Raw genomic sequence first — 16,129 nt, 5'->3', positions numbered from 1 at the left:
AAGAATATTAATAATAATTGTCCAAACCAAGAGATTTGCATCTACGTAAGTAAGAAAAATGTGATCAACTGGAAAATTGCTGATAATTTGAAAAATTGCTGATAATTGCTTTTTTTTTTATGTTTCAGTTAATCTGTGAACCTTGTAGATTCATAAAATGCAAGAATATACAATAATATAAAAGAAAAACTAAATTAATATTATATTGATACATTCTTATAAAGCAAAATGATTTGTTTGTGCAAAAAAAAAAAACAATATTAGCTGCATTATTGCTTGATGCTTTGTTTGCATTACTGTATGTCTTGTTTAGAGACAGTGTCTGCAAATTTCAATCTCTAAATTTCTAAAATCCTTCTATCTGTTGACTTGTCAATGTTGCATGTGAAGATGAAGCAAGTTAAACACATTTGTTTTATGTTTCATTTTGAGACTTTGTCCTTTTTTTCAGGCTTATATATATGACACACGCAGCAGCATCTTTCTCCATAAACTCCAGAGACACTCTGAAACTGTCCTGAATGTGGCTTTCAACCCTGCCAAACCAGAGGTAAAAATGTATTCAATTTTAAAACCACAAATTTTAATTAACACAGTTTTCACAAATTTCATTTAAACTAGTGCTTGTCACATCTGGGTTAAAGCATGAATATGAGGTTGGCAGAGAACATTTATTTGCACATTAAACTTTTATTGAAGCAAAAGAGAGTAATTTAACAAGAACATAATTGAACATTATGCATAAATGATACCAGCCAAAGAGCAAACTTAAATCAGGAATATACACAGTATAATATATGTATGCATGTATGAATGTACAAACAAAACTAATTACCTAAATAATGAACTGATTAATCACCATGGAAACAAATGAAAGCATACTTTAGAATTAGAAACTATTACAAAAAACAAAGTGAAACACACTTATTCCATGGTCTGTTGAAATGATTGATTCTGATTGGCTGGAAGGCCGTAATATTGTTTAATGCACAAGTTGTTCCAGTCAGTTTTAGTTTAACTCTCAAACATTAGTAGTAACCATAGTAACTCACTGATAGTTATTGGAGCCTTCATTACTTTATTACTCAAGGACACAGACGTGTGATTCACCAGGAGCCGATGTGTATCAACCAACTCACAAATATACTTAAAAATAGTTGCAAAGAGGTAGCTAACACATGTTACTATGAGCTATACGCTTATTTCACGCGGCCGCTATTTTAAAACATGAACGCGAGGCTGCGGTGAGAAGAAACCCGTTAGTATAGGATCAGCACTGTAAACATTGGAGCAACATGCTGTGAACTACAAACCCCCAGCTGTTGCCACGATTTCAAAATGCAGATATGGTGTGAACATCCCTTTAATATCATTCAGTTCAGTTTAATTTAAACAATTAAAAGCATATTAGGCATCAAACAACATTACAATGTCTTTCAGAGTAGCACGCCTAAGTGTCCTCCTAGGCTTCAGTTCATGGCAGCAGCTAAACACTGTGGGGACGCTTCCTAGCTTAAGCCTATTTAACCCGGTGAGCGATAAAACAATGCAGTCCTCTGTAGCACACCCTCGTGTTGTTCGTAATAGTGTTGTCCCTGTACTGAAGTTTTAAAAATGTCCTGTCCCGCTAACATTTAAGCGCTGCTGAGCGTGCTCATAAAAACTGCTGATTAGCCATTGTATTCACCAGTACTCAACAGAAATGTTGGTGATTGGCCGTGAAGGTCATTAGTTTACCGCTTTTCACCAAGTGCAAACACAGATACATGGACATTGGAGCGTTTAAAGCGGTGAAGATCAGTCGATTCATCAGCGGATCGCTTGTCTATGTTTGTGCCCCTTAAACATCGGTGAAGTGTGGTGAACTGATGACCTTCACAGCCAATCACAGTCATTTCTGTTGAGCTCGTGAACACAATGGCAAATCAGCGCTGTTTAAGAACGCCATCAACAGTGTCTTAAATGTTAACGGGGAATGAACTTTTTTTATTTCAGTACCGAAATTTTACATTGTGACAAGTCTAATATAGTGAAAGAATCAGTTCATTAACTTAAGTTTGATATATGGCATCTAAATTGTGTGTTTGAGAAAGAAAACGTTAGCTAACAGGTGCCATTTCCATTAACCTAGCTGAAGATGAGGTCTAATATCCCTTTTTATTTTCACTATTCATTCAGAATGGACCTTTGAGTCACCCGGAAGTCGGTAAAAGTATAAATTTGTTTCGATCTCTCTTCGCTGATAAGATATACAGCCAGGTACACAACATTCCTGTGTGACTCAGGCGATACTTCCAGGTTTCTTCCCACCACAGCCTTGATTTCGCTGTTTAAAATGGCGGCCTCGTGAAATCAATCTATAAGACCCATGTCACAAGAGTCACTCGAGAGACTGAAGTTAGAGACTGTGTCCATTAGCAGCCATGCCTTCCATGCCCAAAATTCCAGTTCAAATACCACATAGAGTCTGGCGAGTAGAGCTGGAATGGTTACACATGACCTTTAACAGCTTTTCCAAAACCAAGTTCCATGCTGTTCATTACCTACATCAGCTGTCAGCAGTCAGCTATCATGTAGCATCCTAAGCATCAAAATTCACTAATTTAGAGGCTCTACATAAGCATCAGCTTGACACAGCACACAAATTGTGTTCTTTACATAACAGTTGTAGGAGTTTTGACTAATTATCAATATCAGTTATATTTGATATTAGGCTATTTGGTAAAATAATCCATTTCAGTAACACTCAACAATTTTAGTTTAGTCTTCAGTTGAAATACATTTTTTTTTTCATAATAATTTATTTGGTGTGTTACCGTGCATTCTGGGATTGGCTTCCCAATCAAGGATATATCCTGTCTTTCAGCATGACACAATTTTCAATTAGGCCACTCATTTACATGTATATGACACTTTTAATGTCTGTTGTTGTAAACCTTTGAAAATGGCCTTTAAAGAGCCCATATTATGCATTATAAAAGGTCATATTTTGGTTTTGGGGGTCTCCAAACACAGGCTGATATGCATGCAAGGTAAAAAACACTTTCATTGTCTTATAATATGCATTTATTTTTACCTAATTATCCCAACGACTCCCATATGATTTGTTCAGCGATTTATTTGTTCCAAACCCCTTATTTGCATGATGGTAATCTGCGCTGATTGGTCTGACTTAGTATGTTGTGTTTGGTCGACTGGGTTCAGCGCGAGATGGAAAGCAGCCGATCGCAAGCTCAGAAACGGATTTAAATCAGTAAAGGAAGAAGCACGCATTACGTTTTCAACGTGGTTTTGGACACAATATGTGAATAGCCCCATAAAGATTTAACCTGAGAGATACATTACAAGCCACACAGAGTGATTAGAAGTTACAATAAACAATTAAATACATATTTTGCAAATTACAGAAAACTAGGTAACAATTTTATTCACACGTACAGGTTGTGATCGGCAAGAAGAAGAAACTGGTCTGTACTGAATAAACAGTGTAACAGTTACTGACAAAGTTTCTGCCCAAGTCCCATACATTAATAGTCTTTGATGATCCTTCCAACAAATCACGCATTGCAAGTTATTGTATCAATCATCAAAAAAAAATGACAGGAACAAGCACGGTTGGCTATACTATGGTATTTACAACTCTTTATTCCCCACAGCCAACTCAGGCCATCTCTCAGTGATCGTGATCTTCACGTAATGATCAATCCCATGATCCCCCGCACTCTGCTGGTCACATTTTACCGGATCCAGCACTTCATATTTGCCGAAGTCTCATATTGGCGTTGATGCGAGCATGCAAAAGATTCGAACACAAGACAAATTATTTATTAATATTTATTCATATTATAGTCAACTCTTTCATTTGAGAATCAAAAGTTTTAGCACGGTGCACTTTCAGATTTAAACCTCAGCTCAGATTTAAACCTCAACCTCAGTTTTCATTCACTTAGAGCTGTGTTACACACTGTATGGAGGGTCATTTTCACAAACCCATAATAGGGGCTCTTTAAATTACACCTTTTTGAACCAAAACTGCAAAACTCTAAACTACCATGTTAACATTCTGATAAAGTTATCATCTGTACAAGTAACACAAATATGCCCTGTATATTTCCATTGTCATGTAAGCATACCCTAAAGTGAAGTTTATTTATAAACTAATTTCGAGAGGATCACTTGCTTATAATTGCTTGCAGCTGGTCCTCCTTCCACCCCTAGTCCTTCTCCTTTCCTACACTCTCAGGGGGGTTTTACACCTGCCTTATTTAGTTCGGTTAAATCACACTAGAGTTCATTTTCCCTCTTGGTGCAGTTCGTTTGGGCAGGTGTGAATGCAGCAATCGTACTTGAGTGTGCACCAAAAGCGGACCAAAAAGCATACCGAGACCTCCTTGAAAAGGTGGTCTCGGTACACTTTCAAACAAACCCTGAAGCGGTTCGTTTGTGTAAAGATTATGATCCGAACTAAAACTGACCCAACAGCAAAATCTACTGCGTCTTTTGGACTAATCCAGCTGCTGAAGGCCGATACACTGTGCAACATGGGGTGTGGAGGAAAAATATTTGTTGCGCTTTACCAACAGAGAGAGAGGGGGGGGGTGGGAACATTACCTGATTGATCATTGGTAATATTTCCGCAAGATGACTATGTCGCAGTGTAGCTAAAAAAATTCACGCCTCCTCCTGAGGTGAAGAGCGATGCAGTAAAACATTGTTTTCCAGCCCCAGCCGCACTTCATTCTTGAAATGTATAGTTTGTCTAAAGTGATGTACACAAGATATATAGTATACTATGAGCAGGGATACAGTCAGTCAGTGCAGTCGTAGCTCCATGGTAAAAAGCGTCATTTTGTATCTACCCATTTGTTTACTTGCGGGAGTTCCATTGGCATTTCCTCGCACATGAATTCTGACCAATCGATAAGCAGTTTAGGAAATATGTTTAACAACATCTGGCCAATGAGAGATGTGGGTTTTGTCAGATGACTGCATTTTGTTTTTTTTTCATCTGATTCGAATTGACCAAGCACAACGTGTCGAAAGATCTCTTCCGTCTCAAATAGCTCATGAAATAGATTACAATAACACAAGGTTTGAAGGCATTGAAAAGAAGAATCTCTTCGCCTACTGAATGGGATTCTTTTATTACATCTCGTTGAGTGCAGCTGAATATGTTTTACAGTGTGTGTTTTGTCCCGCTGCCTTGCTGTGGGACCTATGAGGAACCCCATCTTCCTTTCACCGTTAAATGAATCCACAGAAAAGGCTTCCGCAGGGGGGGGGGTTTCATGCAGCGAATCAAAGCTTGTGTGGGGAGATCACTGTGAAACACAGCACGAGCCTCTACACCCTTCACTCGGTCCAGTGTGTCCTCACCTCAGTCCCTGCTCTCCAACACAACTCAACACATCGCTGACACAGGCCTGTTACAGCCATCATACTGTACTCCTGCTTTAATAAACAGGGTCCCCATATCCAGTGTTAGTCGTAGGCACTCCAACAAAACTCTTTGTTTCATTCTTATTCATTACTCACATGAATAAATTCGCCAACTGTGCTAAAGGTGCATTTGGAGAGTGTTTTTTTATTCTTTGAGTAATGGTGGAGATAAAGTTGAAGTCAAAATGATTAGCCCTCCTGAATTATTTACTCCTGAATTATTAGCTGAAATATATGCCTGTATATTTTTTCTCCAATTTCTGTTTAACGGAGAGACGATTTTGATAAAGATGTTTCTAAACATAATAGTTTTAATAACTAATTTCTTTTATCTTTGCCATGATGACAGTACATAATATTTTACTACATATTTTTCAGAACACTAGTATTCAGCTTACCCTCTTAAAGTCAAGCGCTGTTTTGGGGTTTCTGCCTGGATTTTGCATACCCAAATTCAAAAGCTTCCCAATTAATTTTTTTTTTTTTGTAAACTCACATTTGAAAGTGTACCTTTTAGGTTCTGTGTGGTCTAGGTTGCTGTAAAAAAAAATGTAGTTCCAGCACATGTCAGTAATCATAGGAAACAAGAAAAATGTCTCTATCATAATCTATGCAAAAGTTATTCTATTTCAACTGATGAGAGAACGGAACCACTTATAGGGTATTGGTCCAGTACAGACCTTTAAAATTTAGAAGGCTAAAGTGCCGTTTAAAGGCTTAATTAGGTTAATTAGGCAGGATAGAGTAATTAGGCAAGTCATTGTATAACAATGGTTTGTTCTATAGACAATCAAGAAAGAATATTGCTTAAGGGGCTAATAATTTTGACCTTAAAATGGTTTTTAAAAAACTAAAAACTGCTTTTATTCTAGTCAAAATAAAACAAGTAAGACTTTTTCCAGAAGAAAAAATATTATAGGAAATACTGTGAAAAATTCCTTGCTCTGTTAAACATAATTAGGAAAATATTGAAAAAAAAATTACAGGAGGGAAAATAATTTTGACTTCAACTGTGTTTAGTTCTATTCTGGTTGTATGAAGGGCCGTCAATCAAGAATGTGGGGTTTTCATATTCAGAAAATGCAGACAGAATTGTGAAATCCAGTCATAAAAAAAGATATTTACTGTATAACGCAGATTGTCACAGTAAATATTAGATCCTCTTGTAGTAGATATTGAGTGAAAACTACATTAGCGATGTTATTGAAGGACCAAAAGATAGTTTGTTTCATATTATGATGTTTATAAATGTGAAACATGTTGTTGTAAATAAAAAAATGTAAGACAGGGTCTGCTATGACAGATCTGAATAATAATATGAAAAATCAGGGACACAGTATGTAACCAGAGAGGAGTTTGAAGATTCAAATTAGACATTGTGATTAAACAAAATACCCCAGTGTTCACTAGGAAATTCATGGAAAGGAAAAAAACATAACCATATGTACAAATAAATTCAACCCAGGTTCAACCCAAAAACAGAATTAAGTAATCACATGAGTTTATGAAATTTCCATCCAAAATTTTGACACATTAAATAAATAGATTCAACCTCACATTATGTCAATCACATTTACACAGTGGTGGTTCATTCCACTGTGGTGACCTCTGAAATAGAAACTAAGCCGAAGGAAATTGAATGAATGTATTCCTCATTCATTATAATGTAAAAAAAGAAACAGCATTAGTGTGAGTAAATAATGACAGGGCTTTTAATCTTTGTTTGACTACGTTTAAAAAAAAAAATGTTTACAAACTAGCAGCCTTACGGTAAGCATTTTTGATTAGCGGTGGATACGAACGTGCTGTAACCTTGGACAGTGGAACGTAGAGAGGAGTGAATGGTAATTTACGGGGCTGTAAAATGTATTCTTTGGGTTAGGGCTACAGGAGGCTTTTGCGAGGGAAAGTGTGATTCATGCATTGCAAATGTGTGGGATTTGTAAAGTGAGCTCAGCGTGTGCTTGTGTCTCTGAGAGGGAGATGTGATCAGGACAGAGATCTTCCTAGATGCGCGGTCTTCATCTGGTCGGTTTGTCAGCAGAAGAGATAAAGCTGTCTAAAGTCCTGCCTTTTCTTGACCCTTGAGCGAATGACATTCTCAAAGACATTTGTGCTTTCTGTTAAGAATTTCTGTTCATTGAAACCTCAGGACTTTGACTTTTCTTTGGCACGCAAATACTAATGAATTAAACAGTCAGATCAAATGCATTACCAATATTTTGTATTTTGGGGGATATACAGTTGAAGTCAGAATAATTATCCCTCCTTTGAATTTTTTTTTTTTCATTTTTAAATATTTCCCAAATTATGTTTAACAGAGCAAGAATTCTTCTTATTTGTTTTATTTCGGCTAGAATAAAAGCAGTTTTAGAAAAAATAAAACATTTTAAGGTCAAAATTATTAGCTCCTTTAAACTATATTTTTTCGATAGTCTACAGAACAAATTAATTAACCTGCCTAGTTAACCTGATTATCCAAGTTAAGCCTTTAAATGTCACATTAAACTGTATAGAAGTATCTTGAAAAATATCTAGTAAAATATTATTTACTGTCATCATGGCAAAGATATGAGGCTGCACGGTGGAGCAGTGGGTAGCACGTCCACCTCACAGCAAGAAGGTTGCTGGTTCGAGCCTTGGCTGGGTCAGTTGGCATTTCTGTGTGGAGTTTGCATGTTCTTCTTGTGTTGCGTTTGTTTCCTCCAGGTGCTCTGGTTTCCCCCACAAAAACGTGGTATAGGTGAATTGGGTAAGCTAAATTGTCCGTATGTATGTGTGTGAATGAGTGTGTATGGATGTGATTCCGCTGTGGCGACCCCAGATTAATCAAGGGACTAAGCGAAAAGAATGAATGAATGGCAGAGATAAAATAAATCAGCTATTAGAAATCAGTTATTAAAACTATTATGTATAGAAATGGGTTGAAAAAATCTTCTCTCCGTTAAACAGAAATTCAGGGAAAAAATAAACAGAGGGGCTAATAATTCTAACTTCAACTGTATGTATTATATTGTATTTAGACAAAAGCAAGTGGTGTCTGAAAGCAAATGAAAGTGGAATATGTCATAAATACCCTAAGAAAACTAACTAGTAAATCAAACAGTCAGATTAAGCGCATTACCAATATTTCGATTGTATTAGGGGGACATTTGATGAACAATTAGAGTGTAATGTAATGTAATGTAATGTAATGTGTATTTATATTGTGCATTTATCGTGTATGACCATACACCCAAAGCGCTTCACAATCATGAGCGGGGTCTTTCCACTCCACCAGTGTGCAGCATCCAATTAGATTATGCTATGGCAGCCACAGGACAACAGCGCCAGTGCGCTCACCACATGCTAGCTATTGATTGAGTAGAGAGACAGTGAAAGAGTCAATTCGGTGGATGGATATGATTGGGAGGACATGATGGGTAAGGGCCGATGAAGGGAATTTGGGCAGGACACCAGGGTTACACCCCTACTCTTTACGAGAAGTGATTTTTAATGACCACAGATTGTCAGGACCTCAGTTTAATGTCTCATCTGAAAGACGGCGCTCACTGACAGTATAGTGTCCCCTTCACTATACTAGGACTCACACAGACTCACCCTGCTGGCCTCACTAACAGCACTACCAACCCATCCAGGTACTGACCAGGCTCAGCCCTGCTTATCTTAAGTGAGGAACCGCTCCTGTGCTGCTGGGTAATTATGGCTGTGGCAATGTATTAATTGATTTTAATATAGACAGAAGCAAGTGGCGTCTGAAAGCAAATGAAACTGGAATATGTCATAAATAAGCTAACAAAACAAACTGCTCCCATGATGCTTTTCGTGAATGTACGTTATGAAGTCAGTTTTTTTACAGCTGTCTTTTTACAGCTGTCTTAGCAAAACAAGCATGGGTGTAGTTCATTACACTACCTTTACACATACACATACAAACAGTTTTTCTTGTGCTGTCACAGTTTTTATTAGATTAATGCAGTCACATTCAAATAAATTTGAAGTGTGGCTTAAAAAAATAGCACGGTTCACTCAAAACAAAAGGAAATTTCTGTCACCTTTTACTCACTTTTTGACCAAGAGTTTTGACATTTAAACCTGAATGCTGCTATTTCTGCTCTGTGAGTTGTTGCTCTTAGCACTACTATTTAAATTTTTTACTTTTTGAAAGTAAAATTTATGCTCATCTTAAAATGATAAATGCAAAATATTATTACTAGTTAAAATAACTGTTTTAATATAAGGGCGCCATGGTAGCACAGTGGGTAGTACGATCGCCTCACAGCAAGAAGGTCGCTGGTTCAAGCCCCGGCTGGGTCAGTTGACATTTCTGTGTAGAGTTTGCATGTTCTCCTTATGTTCGCATGGGTTTCCTCCGGGTGCTCTGGTTTCCCCCACTGTCCAAAGACATGCGGTACAGGTGAATTGAATAAGCTAAATTGACTGTAGAGTATGAGTGTGAATGCAAGAGTGTATAGGTGTTTCCCTGTGTTGGGTTGCGGCTGGAAGGGCATCCGCTGCGTAAAACATATGCTGGATAAGTTGGCGGTTCGTTCCGCTGTGGTGACCCCTGCTATTTATTTCAGGGTTTTCAGCACCAAATTGTGCTGCTAAATTTATTCATTCATTTTCCAATAGCTTACCAGCGACCTTCTTGCGGTGAGGCAACAGTGCTAACCTCTGAGCCGCAGTGTTGCCCCTGTGCTGCTTAATTTTTTGTTAAAATACATGAATGAATACTTGTAATTTAGAATATAAAACAGTGAACAGTAAATATCAAGTGTTTTTAAGCTCTACTGTATTATTATAAATGACATCTGTACTTTTTATGTTTTTATAGCACCTTTCTGTTCTTTTTGGAGCTTGAAAACCTGAACTTTGTTTGAGCTTGGGAAAAAAGCAATGATTTTTAAATATAAACTATTCAAATAAATGCCTAAATAGAGCTATTTGTTCCAGGCTTTAAAATAGCACATCTTCTCCTCAGCTGTCTTCCATCTTGACCTCCTGACCCATGCTTTAGTACATCTTCATCATTTTGTATGACTTCAGCTCTTCCTCTGTTCATGTCCTGACATTTTAAAGTATCTTGCACTCAGACTGACACCTTTTGGATCCCCAGCACTACTTGTGGTGCCAGTACCTCTGCGCCATAACTCAACTATCTGTTGTCCGCAGAGCATTCCTTATCAGAATGGAAAAAGTGTGTGCTTGTCTGTGCTATTCTGTGTACGATTTAATATGGGGAATCTTTGAGAAATGAGCAACGTGGGGAATCTTTAAGAGATACTGTAAGATGCGTCAATGTTTAAGACTTGACACTTACTTTAAGGATCAGTTTACTCAAAATAAAAAATTGCCCATTTAAATTTTTAGTTAGGTTTAGATTAAGCATATGTTTAAAATATGAATGTGACATGGACCAATTACATCACAAAAACTGGACATGATGGCACAAGATGCAACCATAAAATGGACACAACGCTAAAGCATTCATAGTTTTACTTGGGACATTACAGTTTAATACAAACATCAGAAATACAGCAGTTCATCAATTGTGTGTGTGTGTGGTGCTGTTTTGATTTGATTTGATTTGATGTATTTTATTTCAAACTAAATAATCATGTACTTAAAAAAAAATATCCTAACACAAATCAACAAATAACATCAACAAATCTGCATTAAACTTAAAAATAAATTTAATTATTTTAACCAGTTCGAAATGGAGCAAAATCCTATTATTTTTTTCTGCTCCGATACCACCAAATCCAACAACATAGGCTTATTCTGAAAACGTAGCCCTATATACATTTCTGGAGAACACGAATTATGTAGCCAGAAGTACGTATGGCTGCATTTAAAATGAACACTACGAGGCGGTATGACGCTGTTCCTTTTTTCGTGCTTACCAGCTGACCACTTACCTCCATGTGGACAGCTTTTCCGCTGTTACCAGTTTGTCCAGTGGCTCGCCGTGTACGTTGCTGGACTTGTGACATGGAGCAGAGTTGACCGCAATGATAGGGTTAGAGTCTGGTGAAGAACGCTTCCAGAAGCAGGTGCAACAAAAGCCAAAAAAATAAAATAAACAAGTAAATAACAGGGTGAGATTGTGGTAAAATCTGAAAAAGTGGCGGCTTTTCCTTTTTTTTGGATTGCTTTTGAAAACACTGTCGGTTGGGTTTAGGAAAGGAGGAGGGTGGGTCAGTCGATCGGTCAGTCAGTCAGTCGACAGCGACCTCTGGTGGATTTGTGTGAGAAGAGCAGGTGCGAATGACACTCGCGGGAGAAATTTGAGATCTCAAAAAGTGTACACAGCGGCCTCTGGAGAATTCTGATGGAAAACTTACCTCTTGGAATGTATTTAGTGCTCTCAGAAATGTATATAGGGGTACGTTTTCAGAATGAGCCTGGGTTGAAATCCTATTATTCCATTATGACTTCAAATTATTGAATCTTTTATCCTTAATTTTTATTCTTTAACCATTCACAAATTTCCTTAAATTAACACAAACCCAAATTTTACATCATACTCCAAACAGCCACTCGCCGAATTTCACGATCACTCCTTTTTACATATTCTTTTGTTAACACGTTTTGTAATTGTATGATTGAAGATATTTATTTAAATAAACTCTTTCTGTAGCGTAATAATAATCATTTGTCTAATATTTTTATTTCACAAATAGTATAACATACCAGTTTGAACTTATTGTTTTCTGTTGTTATCATCTCCAGCAGTGATAAGTTGTCGGCAAACAGAATATATTTTAATAACGCTACACATTCTACACATATATTTAATATGAATTCAAAACAAGTTCGGACCTAAAACTGATCCCTGTGGTACGCCACAGCTTACATTCAAATATGATGATTTATGGTCAGTTTTGGCTTTCTTATTCATTTTTCAGTTCTTTACAAGTTACCATCTAAAAAAATATTATGTGACTAAATATATCATATAAGTAGCTTGTTTGCAAATTTGTATTATTTTATTTTTTACATCTTCAGTGATAAGAATAACAGTTTGTATACTAATCGAACCAAGACTATGTATAAAAGATGTAATTTTCTATTTATTTTGCATCATATGAACCAAGAAGGAAGAACTAAAGACATGAAGGCAATTTGATTGAAATATTTTTGTCCTTATGATGAAAGTCATTGGAGTCTAAAACACTGGATAAAAAAAGTAATTCACTGAGCCACCTATCGTTTATTTACTTCAGTATTAAATTCTAGGTCAATTTCTTTTACTGTCTATAAAGGGTCAATGCAAACACTTGACTGTGGTTTTTATGGAAGGAATTCCAAAAGGCTTAAGGCATCGAGTTATTTTTTCTGACGTTACCCAGCAAACAAGAAAAACAGATCATATTTGTACATGGCCGCTTGAAGGTTTTGAATGAGATGTATGTGAGGATTTATTGTAAATGATTTAAAAGCCTGTTTTTATTACGGTTGTACCATTCCCTAAGGCGTATCATCCTGCAAAACTCATTAAATCAGAAGGATTATAGACGGATGAGTCCGAGAAAGATAATGAGAACAGAAAATAAAGCCCAAATCTGGGTCAAAATTGGTCTCTGTGGCCCGTCCATCAACGTGTGACCACACATCAGGCTCAGAGGGTCACAGAGAGACTATTGTAAACCTCCATGAATGATTTACAAACATTGCGGTTGCATTGATGACATTAATTGGTCACACCAATCACGTCTTTCTGGGGAGTCTGTATTGTAAATACAACTGCGAGTCTTTTACAAAGCCGCATGTCGTCTTTCTGAGATCCCAGTGTGATTTATCTTAGTTTCATGTTAGCACATAGAAAATATAAAACTGAGTTACAGGCTTTGACAGCGCATGCTCTGAGTGATCCATTGAAGCATCTGTTTATACGTTGGAGTGTGTTGGGAGGTCAGGATGTAGCACTTTAACTGATCAGCGTGAGCTTTTGACAGAATTACTTGTCTGAAGCCAGAAACAGATGCAGGATCATATTTCATAGAGATGGCCTTGAAAAACCCTTCCACACTGAACACTGAAGCACAGACTCTGGTGTCATGGTTATGGATTAACCCTGACAAAAGAGAATGTCGTGCACCTGCTCTGCATTAAAGGTGCTCAACACCACAGCATGTCTTCTGGAAGGATGTCCCTTTGGATGTGTGAAGGGATTTAAGGCGCAATATTGAATGTTAGATTGAAGAGCTTGCCAATGAGGTTAGCATTTTAAAAGGTCAAGGTCTTCAAAGGGGGTCCATCAACTATTGTTTAAACCTTTTTTGTGACTTAAATAGAAAAAATACTTTTCAAAAGTTAAAGGTCACTATAGAATTGATACTTTTGTTTAGCAACACTCAAATTATTTTTACTGCTTGTTCAAACTATTTATAAAATGAGCTGAAACAATGCGATTCTTGAGATTTTTTGGGACAACTTGATTGCTTTATTTTCAATCCACTTACAAGAATTCACACTTAGCTGATGATTGATAATAAAGCGTGTTTGGCATGCTGTCCCGGGAGAGAGCCCTGAGCTCAGAATATCCCCGAGCCCGGGGTTCCCTCCTGTTTGAAGGGCAAGGGGGGAGTTTTAGCTCAGGTAGGTCTCGAGAACTCCCCTGCTTGTGAACGTGTTAGGAATAGTTAATAGATATAGCTGGCTAAGAGTTTGACATATGATGCTACTTTGGATTAGTCAATTTACTTATCGTAAATTGTATATCTTAGGATGGTGGGAGGAATCCTGGGAACCAGGGAAGAAACTCACACGAGCATGGGGAGAACATGCAAACTCAGAACAGAAATGCTGACTGGCCCGGTAAGGGCTCAAACCTGTGGTGTTCTTGCTGTAAGACAACAGTGCTAACCACTGGGCCGCTGTGCCTCCCTATCAGGAGAAGGGGGAGGAGTAGGGGTGGAAGGGGAGATTCTTCAAGACAAAAATGACTTTATTGAAAAATTTATATAGTGAGTTAGTATTCATTTGATTGGCACAATATGTGGAGCTGCTGCGGGACCAGGCGTGATCAATCATAAGCATGTGATTCTCTCGAAATTAGTTTACAAATAAACCACTTAAATTTGTAAAAACAATTAAGTTAATCAATTTGTGTTGGGACAACATGAGTGAATTGAGTGCACCCTTACATTTTCACAGTGAACGATGCATAAGATTCCTGTACAAAAAAATTCATTATTTTACCATAAAATAACAGACGTTAAACTACAGAAATTTACCGTAAAATAACAGACGTTAAACTACAGAAATTTACCGTAAAATAACAGACGTTAAACTACAGAAACTTACAGTAAAATAACAGACGTTAAACTACAGAAATTTACAGTAAAATAACAGACGTTAAACTACAGAAATTTACAGTAAAATAACAGACGTTAAACTACAGAAATTTACAGTAAAATAACAGACGTTAAACTACAGAAATTTACAGTAAAATAACAGACGTTAAATAACAGAAATTTACCAAAAATTTTTATTTAATTTTTTTTACATTTAATTTCAGTTATTTTATGCTTTTTTCACGGCACCCCAGCTGCCAAGAACCCCCATAAAATAACAGTTTTTTTTTAACAGTACTCAAAGCTGAAAAATTACTCACCACAAATGGTTTCAAACATTTGTGAATTTCTTTCTACTTTTGAACACAAAAGAAGATATTTTCATGAGTGTCAGTAACTTATCCATTGCCATCCATAGTAGGAAAATATTATTCAAGAGTTCACACTTACATATTACTTGACATTATTAGCAGGTTTGGCATGCTGTCCCGGGAGAGAACCCTGAGCTCTGAGATAATTGAGCCCAGGGCAGTTAGCATGTAAGGGGGTTCTAGAACAGGTAGGTCTCAAGAGCTGCCCTCTGGTAAAAGAAAGAAAAAGAGGAGATGCAGTGGAAAGGGGGATTCTTCCAAAACAAAGAAAAGGCAGTGGGGTGAAATCGGTCTATTTATTGTAGACTTGAATCATTCTGATTGGATTATTGCTGATTACGGATGAGAGATCAGCTGCGATCAATCATATCACATGCTCCTCTCATAATTAGTCTGTGAAACTTCACCTATGGAAGTCAGTCGTTACCGGTTTCTAGGATTCTTCAGAAATTCTCTTTCAAAATTCTTTTTAAATTGATCAAAGTGATTGTAATGACCAAATATCTCAAATAAATGCTGTTCTTTTTAGTGAACAATCCTGGAAAATAATGTATCAAAAATTCTACAAAAAGTTACTTGTATTGATTGATTGATTGATCGAGAAGCAAAACATATTAAATGATTTCCAATATTTCATTTGAAATATTTAAGTTCATTCATTGATTATTTTTCCTTCGGCTTAGTCCCTTTATTCATCAGGGGTCGCCACAGCGGAATGAACCACTAAATTATCCTGCATCCATACACACTCATTCACACACATCCACTACGGCCAATTTACACTTTACCCAATTCACCTATAGCACATGTCTTTGGAAAACTCACCCAATTGACCCAGCCAGCACTCAAACCAGTGGCATTCTTGCTGTGAGGTGACAGTGCTTACCACTAAGCCACCGTGTCGCTCTTTAATATTTAAGTATTATAGTAAAAAAAATTTAAATTTAAATACTGTTGTTTTTACTGTATTTTTAATAGTGGCTCTTGTGACCTGCATAAGTAATAAGGTCAACCTCA

At 36.9% G+C, this 16,129-nt stretch overlaps 1 protein-coding gene across 1 annotated transcript in view; it reads left to right on the top strand.

Annotated features, from left to right (window-relative positions):
• wdr27 (WD repeat domain 27) overlaps positions 1–16,129 on the top strand; it is an 86,589-nt gene that overhangs the window by 54,169 nt on the left and 16,291 nt on the right. Inside the window, exon 23 of the mRNA XM_056470637.1 lies at positions 452–550. Coding sequence (XP_056326612.1) covers positions 452–550 — 99 coding nt within the window. The remainder of the gene's footprint in view (positions 1–451; positions 551–16,129) is intronic.

Source organism: Danio aesculapii, chromosome 13, assembly GCF_903798145.1.
Source record: "Danio aesculapii chromosome 13, fDanAes4.1, whole genome shotgun sequence".
Lineage (NCBI taxonomy): Eukaryota > Metazoa > Chordata > Actinopteri > Cypriniformes > Danionidae > Danio > Danio aesculapii.
The sequence above is the reverse complement of the archived record's forward strand: the minus strand, read 5'-3'. Positions and strand labels throughout refer to the sequence as shown.